The 12,568-nt window shown below is 33.1% G+C and overlaps 1 protein-coding gene across 9 annotated transcripts in view; it reads left to right on the forward strand.

Moving 5' to 3' along the window:
- The window catches only part of DMD (dystrophin), a 2,285,006-nt gene that overhangs the window by 715,609 nt on the left and 1,556,829 nt on the right, over nucleotides 1-12,568 (forward strand). For all 9 annotated transcript variants that reach the window (XM_031963631.1, XM_031963630.1, XM_031963635.1 and 6 more), the window contains one exon: nucleotides 12,384-12,503. In XM_031963631.1, coding sequence (XP_031819491.1) covers nucleotides 12,384-12,503 — 120 coding nt within the window. The remainder of the gene's footprint in view (nucleotides 1-12,383; nucleotides 12,504-12,568) is intronic.

Raw genomic sequence — 12,568 nt, forward strand, 5'->3', positions numbered from 1 at the left:
AAAATTCAGTTGTGAACTAGTGTCATGATTATTAAATATTACTAATAGTATTGAGGGAGTTGATTGAACAAGTATATTCATCAAGTAAATGTTCGATTGCCCATAAAGTCCCCATGTGGAAAATTGGCTCAGGATTTGTAATAAATATATGTTATATGTAACATATAATAAATATATGGGGGAGAGGCTCCCACATAAAAAGATTATAAGTTCAAAGAAATGAATATACTCTGGTACAGCATTTAAAAAATAATAATAGTAACAACAATAGCACTTATATTGCACTTTGAGCTTTACAAAGCATTTGAGAAATAATTCATTTGATACTTCCAATAACTTTAAGCATTAGTTACAGAAGTCAACTGATTTTCAAACTTAGTCATATCTAGAAAGTATCTGAAGCCGAGTTCAAACTCAAGTTTTCCTAAGTCTGAGATTAGTATGATATCTATTATGGCACTAATATTACTGAACAGGTTTAGAAGAAGAGACTCACATATAAGCATTGATTAAAAAGTCATGTTTAAAATATGAAAAGTAAAGACAGATTCCACCCTTTTCCTCGGTCTTGGCTGATCTTTGCCTAAAGGACTATCTCTATTATAGACTCTAGGAGTCAGTTTTCTGGTTACATTCGTAATCTTAATATAAATTCAGCAGCTTGAAACAAGTTGTACTTTCTTTGGTTTAGGAGTACTTCTCACTGTATCACATATGATGTCCACTTGAACCTATTGCCTTCCCCTTCTCTCTCCCTCAAAGTAAGGCTGGAGTAGATATTTGTTTTCTCTTTCTCTATTCTGACTCAAGCCTTTATCCAGACTCTACCCATCATTCAAACAATGAAGATTTGTCACCTGGTTTTCTTTTAGCAACAATAACAATAAAAGCTAACATTTTATAGCATTTGAAGGTTTGCAGAGCATTTATTTCTCTTATTTGAAACCTCACAACAAATCTGAAAGGTAAATATAATTATTATCTCCATCCTATAAGGGAAGAAAATAAAGCAGACATAGGTTAAATGATTTGCCCACAGTCATACAACTAGTAAACATCTGAGCCCAGATGTGAACTCAGGTCTTCCTATTTTCCAAAGCAGTGCTATATGCAATGCCATATGACATTTTTTATATAATGAGGAATAAAATGATACCAATAAAATGACAATGAGTAAAGGGAAAAGGAGCCATCTTTTTGTATAGGAGAATTGTGGAAAAGGAAATGGCTTCTCCTGCTTTTAATCCATTCCCTTTCATGTTAAGGAGAGGCAGAAAACGAAGGAATCAAATAGTTAATAAAAGTTGCCCTCATTTGCATCACAGATGCAGAAGAATCAGGAGATGCCTCAGAGGGTCAGTTGTATCACATCACTTAATCACAAATGTTGTCCTCTGGGGTTTCCCTAGCACTCTGTTTCTGCCCACTCCACACATCAGTAACAGAAGCAGCACCAGCAATGTCAACCTATCAGAGATTCTGAAGGAAAGGCCAAGGGAACATGACTTGAAGACTTGGTTCAGTGCTTGACATTTAGCTGCTTACATGGACCCAAGAAGTAAAACAATTCTTGAATTGTCCTCCCTTCTCTAGTCTCCTTGAAAATTTCAAACATAATCTCAAAAGTCTATATTCAAAAACATCACTGACTGATGTACTTTGGGATAGTTTCTTCTTGAGTTTCTAATACCCGTAGCAATGCAGGCACTACAGAACTGCGGAGAGAGGACTCACTGGGTAACTAATTATCTTCCTCCCCTTTGACAGGTCACAGAGAGTATGAGAGTTTTCTCACTGCCACATAGTTCTTTTGAAATAATTAATGTTATTCATTATTTCTACGGAAGCTTAATGAATGATTGATGATCGTGATAAAAGAAAAAGAAAGAGGCAAAAGACATATTTATTGAAAAAGTATATAAGCCATGTGTTAATTGCCTTGTCTATGCCAAACAGGTCCATCACTCAAATGGTCCCATCAATTAATTCAATTTTTGGCTTAAAACTCTAAAATCGTTCAGACTAGTTTTCTTTAAAGTAGATACAATTAAATGGGAAGATCAATTAAATTTACAGAGGAATATACTGGTAACTTTCTTTAGTTTCTGCTAATCTTTCTTCTGGCCTTTTCTAGGCTGAAGCAGTTCTTCCTAATATCTCTGATTTTATTTTTTCCCTTCCTTCTTCTCTCCTCAACCATTACATATAATTAAAAATAGCATTCAGTCATGGGTGAGTAACCAAGTCATGTTATTGTTTCCAGTAGGAGCTATAAGAAAGATCTATCTTATAGCATTAAATAAATTATTTTCCATGAAATGGTACTCAGACATTTCCTCTATGTTATTGTAATTTTAAGAAAAAAAAATTCAAGGCCAAAAACTACACAGGAGTTCTGTACTAATAGAGATGCAGAAATGTTTATACTATCAGAGCTTCATGCTCTGGTTGCCAGGTTGCCACAACCTTGACTACAGGCATATCTGAAAATATAGGAAAGATCTAAAAGGTGTTGCCAAGGACACAGAGCTATCTAACCTTGCATCACCATCTTTATCACACTGGTAAACTCCTTAACTAAGAGGTCATTTAGCTTGCAGCATAGCACAATTCACAATAATTTCTAAAGGATATAAACAATAAATATAGGGTAACAGACAAAAACAGTAAAATCATTCTGGTGAAAGAAATAAAAGTCTTCAATTGTTTTTCATTTATGCCCAACTCTTGTGACCCCACTTGGGCTTTTCTTGGCAAAGATATTGGAGTGGTTTGCTATTTATTTTTCTACTTATTTTACAGATGAGGAGACTGGAGAAAATAGGATTAAATGACTTCTCCAGAGTCACACAGCTACTAAATTTCTGGTCAGATTTGAATTTAGGAAGATGAACCTGATTCTCTGCCTGATACTCTATCCATTGAGCCACTTAGCTGCCCATTATTAGAAAAATTATTTGTGAAGTTTAAAGCATTATATAAATGTTAACCACAACTATTCCAGGACAATTAGGTCATGTAGAGGATAAAATGCCAAGCCTGGAGTCAGAAAGATTCATCTTCCTGAGTTCAAATCTGGCCTCTGAGACTTACTAGCTATGTGTCTCTGGACAAGTTTCTTAACCCTGTTTGCCTTAGTTTCTTCAGCTATAAAATAAATTGGAGAAGAAAATGGCAAACGCTCCAGTATCTTTGCCAAGCGTTGAACATGAATGAAAGATTGAACAATAATAATCCTTTCTAACACTCTCCATGAAATAGTCTAAATAAAATTATTCCTATTTTACAGATAAGAAATATGAGAGTCAGAATGATTTGCCAAATATAATTTAGCAAGTAAGTCTTGAAACTGAGATTTGAGTGCAGTTTTTTCCTAATTCTTGACTCTTTTTACTAAGACATATCCCTTCTCAAACTTTGCTTTGCTCTGGGAAGGACTCATCCAGCAACCTTTTATTTTTTTCTCCCTCCAGTAATGCAATCAACTTTACTGCCATAACATAAAGGCCTTTTTAGAAACACCTGCCTGGAATACTGGACTACATTTATTTTTTACTTTCATTCAGCCTCAATAGGAGTAAGGCAATTACTCTCATGAGGGCAATTGTAAGCATCTGCTATCAAAGTTCTCCCACATTTTGCTTGCCTTGCCTCCCTGATCATGTTAACATATGGTACACATAAAATTGTCAGCAAGATACAAAATGCGTGAAAGGGGACTTCCAGCTAAATTGGATTTCCCCAAATGGACCAATGGTCCCAAGTGTTCTGTTATAGCCCCCAGCTCCATTGCAGACCCATTGCAGGGTCAAATCATTGTTATTATTAAAAAAAAAAAAAACTGTCCCTCCTTGTAATTATTCTCCATGACTGAACAAAAAAGACCAATGTCAGTAAGAGACTATAGTATAGAAATTCAATTAAGCAATTATTTATTATATGTCTTAATGTCTACAGCCCAATCTATCTCCTTGCAGAGTGATACCATAGAGTATGTTACATTAGCCATGCTCCCATGAACTTTGTACTTTAGAGAACATAAGATTTTGATTCTAAAGCAATGAGAATAATAGATGAAAATAAAAAAAGATGCATTGGATATATTCAGATTTTATTCCAGTGCCTAATTATGCCATGAATGAGCTTGGCTTCTTGAAGGCCAGTAAAACTCATGTTTAAGCAGGTCATACGAAATTGAAAAGTAAGGGCTTGGCAAGAGACTGAGTCTGCTACCTGATGGCAAGCATAACCAAGTTGTTATAGACTAATCTCCAGGCTTACCAATAAATGATGATTCAATGCTATTGTTAAAATAAAATGAAATAAAAATAAAAATTTACTAATAAAAATGATTTAATTGGGGCAACTAGGTGGTGCAGTGGATAGAACACCAGCTCTGAAGGCAGGAGGACCTGAGTTCAAATCTGACACTAATACTTCCTAACTGTGTGACCCTGGGCAAGTCAATTAACCCCAATTGCCTCAGCAAAAATAATAATAATAATAATAATAAAAAGTTCAATGGATTATTTAAAATTTGCCAATATTCAACGTTACTTTAGAGTTACTAAATTTCTTTTTAAATTTAACTATCCTTAGTGATGCATTTTCCTTTATGACCATCTTAATTTCAAGAATGACTAGGAAGGGAAAAACAAAGGAAATGGGATCACTGACTCATTCCTATCTTTTGAATTCTTTCTTTTCTTTATTTTTTGACTAGGACGTGCAATATCATAATTTAAATGAATCATTTAAATATAAAACAATTTAAGGTATATTTTAAGTAAATTGTTCTCAAAAGATGAATTAAAAATATGAAAAATTGATTTTAAAACATATATAACTTTTTCTTGGAAAATAAATATCCCCATGCTGAAAAATAACAAAACTTCAATGGCTCATCACAAATATAAGTTGATAAAAGGTCCTGTTGATTCTAAATAATTGCTAAAGAGTTTGTTGTCATTATATAACTTTGGTGACTGATTATTTCAAATATATTTTATAATTTATAATGTTGATCTCTATTAGATTCTTGCTTTGGGGCAGATAGCTGGCATAATGGGTAGCGCATCAGCCCTGAAGTAAGGTAGATGAGTTCAAATACAATCTCAAACACTTGAAACTTACTAGATATGTGATCCTGGGAAAGTCACTTAATCACAATTGCCTAAAAACCAATGCCTGCCTCCCTCCCCCCAAAAAAATACAATGGCAACTCTTGCCAGTTCCTGGTTCAGTAGAATCTATAATATGCATTACCATTCAAAACTTTTTATCACTGTTCCCTTGAACCCAGAGAACAAAATAGATGTTGGTGAGGAACCTAGCATTGTCTCCATTTAGCTTATTCACCCAAGCTGTGGCAAAGCACATAATGCTTTGTTTTTGTTCTTTTTATCTCTAATACCAATCACAGTATTTTGAACATTGTAGCTATAAAAATAAATGATTAGGTAATGGAATTGAATACCATGCGGCATACAAAATCATTTATGGGCACTTAGCTGCAGAAAAGAATAAGGAAGTAATATATACTATCAAGGAGCTTACAATCTCAGATAGAATTTTTATGTAAATGAATTTAATATAAAATATGAATAAGTACATAAAAGAAGGGCAGGTTGCCTAGAGCGTTCCAAAAAGGGAAAGGCCACTTCTGTCCATAGAAGTTAAGGAAATTTTGAGAAATCATATTTGAATTATTAGCCTTAGGATCTGATAGAGTGTTGAACCCTGGGGAACGGAATGATATCTCAAGTAGAAGAACAATGTGTCTATGAGGATCATTTACATAAAATGGTAAAGTTACCTGCCAACTGATGCAAGAGGAACAGTAGATATATCTCTCCCTTTCCTCTGTTGCCAGTCTTTTCCAGACATTTCCTCTTTTCCCATTGAAGATGAATCATTCCCTAGTCAGTTATTCTTATTTCAGTCCCAAAAAGTTTATCCAAGCTTTTATTAAGTAGAATAATGGAAAAAAAGTAATGTGACTCCATACCCTACCTCAGGACTCATCAGACAGCCACTATTATTTTTACTTCACTTTTTGGCATGGGAAAAATAGGAATCAGATTCCTGTTTTCTTTACCCTGTCTTGAACAGTTTTATAAAAAGAAACACAATGATATTCTCCCTTACACAATTACAGAGCCCTCAATCAGATCCCAGCAATGAAGAAAAAGAGGTACTATACTCATATCCATGCTCTCATTGCTTTCTTTACTCTGGCTTCTTATTCTCTATAATGAAGCACACAAAACAGAAGTAATTATTATTTATCACTTTATTTAACTTGTATTAAGGACTAATTAAATAGAACTGTAAATAAACTTTAAAGAACAGGAAAATTTTGAATTTAACATCTGCCCTCCATCTACCTCCCAGACAAAGGGAGGAAGAGAAAGGAGAAACAGACACTTCACCATCTGCTATCAATTCTTGTAGGGGGAAAAGTTCCCCAAGACTGATTCACCCTAGGCATGTAACACTTATTTGTTGAATTGTGTGGATGCAACAATGATACTTTCTCTCATTTTCTCTCTCTTTCTCTATCTGTCTCTCTTTCTCCATATGTGTGTCTGTCTCTGCTTTCCTTCTCTCAAGGTCTCTTACATACCTTGTGTTTCTATATACTTCCCAGCTCTATTGAGAGTTTCCTCCAAGTTAAGGGAAATTTAAAATTTGACTTTGACACAATTTTTCACCAGAAATATATTATATTTTCAGCATATCTTATATATATATATTTATCAAGAATAATAAAAAAGCACAGATGCAAGAGAATATGGGAGACATTAGGATGAGTAATCCAGTTGTATTCACACCCTGCAGAGAGTGAAACTACTATAAAAATTCAGATTATATAAGTAACAGTAATAGAATTAAGGTGAAATAAGGTTGGAAAGTTAAAACTTCTTATTGGCAGAAATACATAGTATACTATCTCTATTAGCTCTATAGCATTATTTTTGCCTTTCATACCTATTAAAAGTCACTTTTCAATACCTTAAGTATTGGAGTGAATTGACTACTAGCTATATCTATCTTCTGTGTTAAGGGCTTTGTGGCTAGAGACTCCAGAAAAAAGTTTAATTTATTTTTAGTGAGCTTACCATGTTTTCACATAATAGGAAAGTACCATCAATTCAACCATTTTTAATTGATGGTTAACACATTCTTCTTATTCCCTAACACAGAGAGAAGTAAACAGAAACTTAACTACATATTGAATCATCTAGACAGAATCAATCTTTACTTAGTGATAATAATACCAACTAAATGTGTTAAGACTCAAATTAGATCATTGTATGTGAAGTGCTTTACAAAACTTAAAGCATGATATTAACATCAGCTATATCATCATTGTTACCTCTTTGCCACTAATCTCCTTATACTTCTATGGCTCTCTATGCCAGTGAAGGAGGGAGAGATGAACAAGAGCCAAGTCTTATTTTGAACTCCATATTCTGAGTTAAATAGAGATTAATAAAGAACAACCAAATCATGGTGAAGTATCTATAAAGGTTAAATAACATACATATGTGGTGGAAACAACCAGTATTGTTGCATTATACTTTCTACTAACCAAAGTTTTGCTCAGGGATACACTTAGAGAAATTAAACTTCCTTTGCTTACCTTTCCACAAGGAATAAACAAGAGCAATGGGAGGAAAGGGAGAGAATTTACAAATTATAGAGAGGGAGCTATTGGATGGGGTCAAGAGAAGACTTCTGAACCTTTAGAGAGATCTAAAAGTGAAAACTAAAGTAATGCCTATGCAATTCTAAAATTCTGTGATTTTCTGCATTCACATAGAATGTATTTTCTGGCCCCACTATCTCCAGTCCACTGTGGCTATATTACTTCTCGTTGTGTCGGGTGTTTATAAAATGTGCTGGTATCTCTTTTCTCTGCCATTGGCTTGAGCCCTAATTAGATTCAGTGGGCTCAAGACAGCCAGTTGGCTGTATTCCTACATTCTTAGAGCACCAGAAAATCATACTCCATTTCTATTTAACCATTTAATATCAATTAGCTATTACAAACAGTATATTTACTTTTTTTAAAATGGGTTAAAATGTTTGCAATAATTTTTCCTAACTCTGTTAGAACATTATCCTTTCTATATTATCCCAGTCTCGGGGAATGGAAGAGTAGAGGATAGAATGGGCTTAAAACTTAGCTCAGTTCCTATATAACACTGAAGAAACCAATGTTTGGTGCATAGTTTGATATTAACAGACAGTTGATGTTCACATGTGTCTAAGTCTTAGCTATTGCTGGACAGGGTTCCTGATATTTACTATCAAATGTTGAACTTTAAGAAGATGAAATGTTTTAAGAAGTTTTCTGGAGCTTTCAAACTCAGCAGGTCACAGACTCCCCTCCCTTCACTGGTTACTAAGGTTTCCCAAGTGCTGAAGCAGAGAAAGAAGCTGAAGCTACTAGTCCTTTTATAATTTTTCCATATTCAGTCAAAGAGTGTTTTCTTCAAAACATTGTTAGCCTGCTAGAACCAGTTATAAAATGTGTATATATAAATGTGTATGCTCCACAATCTATCTCTCCTTGGAAATTTCCTCATATGTTATCATAATTCTTCTGGAGACAGCTTTCTCATGTCCTCCATTTGGAAACACCATCTGAAACATTCTATACATGCACCAGACTTTTATTATATACACATAGTTGACCACTCTCATCTTCAGATAGCGACTCCATTTCTGTACAGAAGAAATACTATCTAATATCATCTAGACTCAATGCTATAGAGTTTATAACTAATCCAAATGGTGAATCAATAGACATTTAATAAATGCCCTTTTTGTTCCTGATGATACAACAACAACAACAAAAGAAGTAGTCTCCCATGTCAAAACATTGCAATATTTTGGGAAAAATAGATTATGTGTGTGCATGTATAAATACAGAAAAACAAATAGAGAATTAACATAGAATAAATGAAAAATAGCCAAGTATTACTAGTAGTTTGAGGAATCACATTAAGTAAAAGGTATTACAAGAGTTAAGTTTTAAATTAAGGAATTGAGAAAGTCAGTGAATTGGAGTAATTTCCAATTTAAGTAGAATTGTCATTTTTAAAATATTAGCCCAGACTATCCATGAGCAAATGATATTTTTCCAATTGCTTAATCTGACTTTATGTGAGAAGTCTTTTGTAATGTGTTCATATACTTCCTGGGTTTCTCTTGGCAGATAGACACCCAAATATTTTATTTTGTATACAGTTATTTTAAGTGGGATTTCTCTATTTCTTGCTTATGGGATTTGTCAGTAATATACAGGGATATTGATGACTTGTGTGAGTGTATTTTGTATCCTGCAACTTTGTTAAAAGCTGTTAATTATTTTGAGTAGGTTTATATCATCATGTCATCTGCACAGAGTGATAATTTTATCTCCTCATTGCCTATTCTAATCCTTTTTTCTTTTCTTATTACTAAAGCCAACATTTCTGGTACAATGTTGAATAACAGGGGTAATAATAGGCATCCTTGTTTAACCCTTAATCTTATTGGAAATGTGTCAAGCTTCTCTCCATTACAAATAATTCTTGCTGTTGGTTTTAGATAGGTACTGCTTATTATTTTAAGGAAAGCTTTTTTTATCCCTATGCTTTTTAATGTCTTTAATTGGAATGGGTGCTATATTTTATCAATAGCTTTGCTGCATCTATTGAGATTATCATATTATTTCTTTTGGTTTTGTTATTGATATGTATGATTATGATCATAGTTTTCCTGCTATTGAATCAGCCTTGCATTTCTGGTATAAATCATAGTTCATAGTATATTAGCCTGTTAATAAGGTGCTGTAGTCTCTTTGCTAATAATTTATTTAAAATTTTTGGAGATTGGCGTGTAAATTTTCTTTCTCTGTTTTGACTCTTCCTAGTTTAGGTATCAGTGCCATACTTGTGTCATAGAAGGAATTTGGCAGTACTCCTTCTTTATCTATTTTTACAAATAGTTTTGTAATGCTATTTTACAATAGCATTGGAATTAAGTAATCTTTAAATGGTTGGTAGAATTTACTTGTGATCCATCTGGCCTTGGATATTTTTTCCTTAGGAATTTCATTATTGAGTTGTTTGATTTCTTTTCTAAAATGGAGCTATTTAATTAATTTATTTCCTCTTCTGTTAGTTTTGACAATTTATATTTTTTAAATGTTCTTTGCAGTTAGATTGTCAGACTTGCTGTCATACAGTTGGGCAAAATAGATCCTAATTATTGCTTTAATTTCTTTGTCTTTGGTGGTAAGATCATCATTTTCATTTTTGATGCTAATGATTTGATTTATTTGTTTCCTTTTTCTTATCAAATTAACCAATGGTTTATTTTGTTAGTTTTTTACATAAAACCAATTCTTAGTTTTATTTATTAGCTCAATATTTTTCTTAGTTTATATTTTATTAATCTCTCTTTTGAGTTTTAGAATTTCTAATTTGGTATTTAATTGGATTTTTAAAAATTTGTTCTTTTTCTCACTTTTTTAGTTGCATATCTAATTCATTGATTTCCTCTTTCTCTATTTTATTCATGTAACTATTTAGAGATATAAAATTTCCTCTCAGAATTGCTTTGGCTGCATTCCATAATGTTAATTCCACAATGTTGTCTCATTATCGTCATTCTATTGAAGGAAATTATGGGTTTTTTATGTCATTTGTTGTTTGACCCACTCATTCTTTAGAATTAGATTATTTAATTTCCAATTGTTTTTTAGTCTGTCTTTCCCTTCTCCTTATTGAATATGATTTTTGTTGCATTAAGGTCTGAAAAGGAAGCATTTACTGTTTAAAATATTTAAAATGCATTTATATTACCTCTTCCAATCCCCTGACCCTTTGACAAGAGATTATTTCAATTAGTGTTTTCTGTCAGGAGACCCTAGCACTATATGTGGCACTGCAACAGGACCACAGTTTGTTGAATTGAACTGACATGCAGAAAATCCTAAATATCTGACATGTAAAAAGTAGTGTCTGGTCTGTATTAAGAGAATGAAAGCTATGGTGTGGTGAGACTTCTAGCATACAAATCTTCTTGGGATGATCTTGAATACTCGTATATAAGTAAGTCTTAACAGGATTATTGTAACATTAGCAACTTTCTCTTGCACATGAGTGGAGTTCCTTCCTTCATCTGAACCCAGGGCCATAGTTTTCCTTTAGTCCAGATTGTATAGGGCTTGTGAAAGCATGTTTGTAATCAATATCAGCTGATGGTGAGCTGAAAGCCAGGTTCAACATCTCAGAACTTTAGTTCTTTAAGTTAATAACTTTATATGACCCTTGAATTATATTTTGAATAATTACAAAAAAAAATTTTTTCCCAGAAGGAGGAGAAGGTTGATAGTCAGGAGATAAAGGAGAAAGTGATGTTGATTGAAGTGTCTTCTTGCTTATCTAGCCGCTAATTTAATTATTTTTGGCAGAGCTAGGGATAAGAGATGAATAGTTGAGGGAAGGTTTGCAAGAATCATAATGATCAGGTTTACATTGTTTACAAGATATTAAAAGTCAATTAATATTCAGGTATGATAGTGAGCACCAATAATCCCATCTATCTGCTACTTAGGGAAATTGTTGAATTGCTTGTGCATCTACAAAGACTTTGCATAGATATGGGAAACTCTTAGGAAGGGGAAATGTAAGGAAAACCAAGGTCACAAGTGGAGTAGTTCATTCCTTCTGAGTTAGTCAGCCATGGCATCTGACTTGTTAATAGTAAGATCAGGTTCATCAGTGATTATATCATTTCCAGCCTGGGTGAAAAATCAGTGACTCTTATGGCTCTTGAACTCCAAATTAAGGTATATTTTAAACCTTTGTCTCTTTCACTTAAGTCTGTTAGGAGCAGTGACAGTCTTGATGTTCCCACAGACTACCATATATAGACACTAAAGACATTATTTCTGAGACAAATTCACCTTATATATATTTTTTGTTTACACATAGTTATTTGCATATTGTCTCCCTCATTAAATTACAAATTCCTTCAGAGAAATATTCTTTTCTTAAAATTTGATTTTCTTTCTATCTCCAGTGTTTTAGTATAGTAGCTGGAACATAGTGCTTAATGAATTTTAAATGCATGTTTGCACAATATTGTCAGAAGATGAAATTTCCAGGGATGAAAGAATTCCCACAATATTAATCACAATTTAGCTGTAGAATTATTTTAAAAACAAAAAACCACTCATGTTTGAGAAGTTAATATAGCTGTGTGTATTGTTTGAATTGATTGATAATAATTGACATTTATGATCCAATTTAAGATGTTATTTAAGATGTACTAAGAATTCATGGAGGACTTTTTTTCTCTCTTCCAATCATTTTGGTTTCCAGGTGCTTCAAGAAGATTTAGAGCAAGAACAAGTTAGAGTCAATTCTCTCACTCACATGGTGGTGGTGGTAGATGAAACTAGTGGTGACAAAGCAACTGCTGACCTGGAGAAACAGTTACAGGTAACTGAATTTATTAATTAATAAAGAAATATTCATTATAATAGAATTAGTAGAATAAATATATT

Source organism: Sarcophilus harrisii, chromosome 3 (assembly GCF_902635505.1).
Source record: "Sarcophilus harrisii chromosome 3, mSarHar1.11, whole genome shotgun sequence".
In the NCBI taxonomy this organism is placed as follows: domain Eukaryota; kingdom Metazoa; phylum Chordata; class Mammalia; order Dasyuromorphia; family Dasyuridae; genus Sarcophilus; species Sarcophilus harrisii.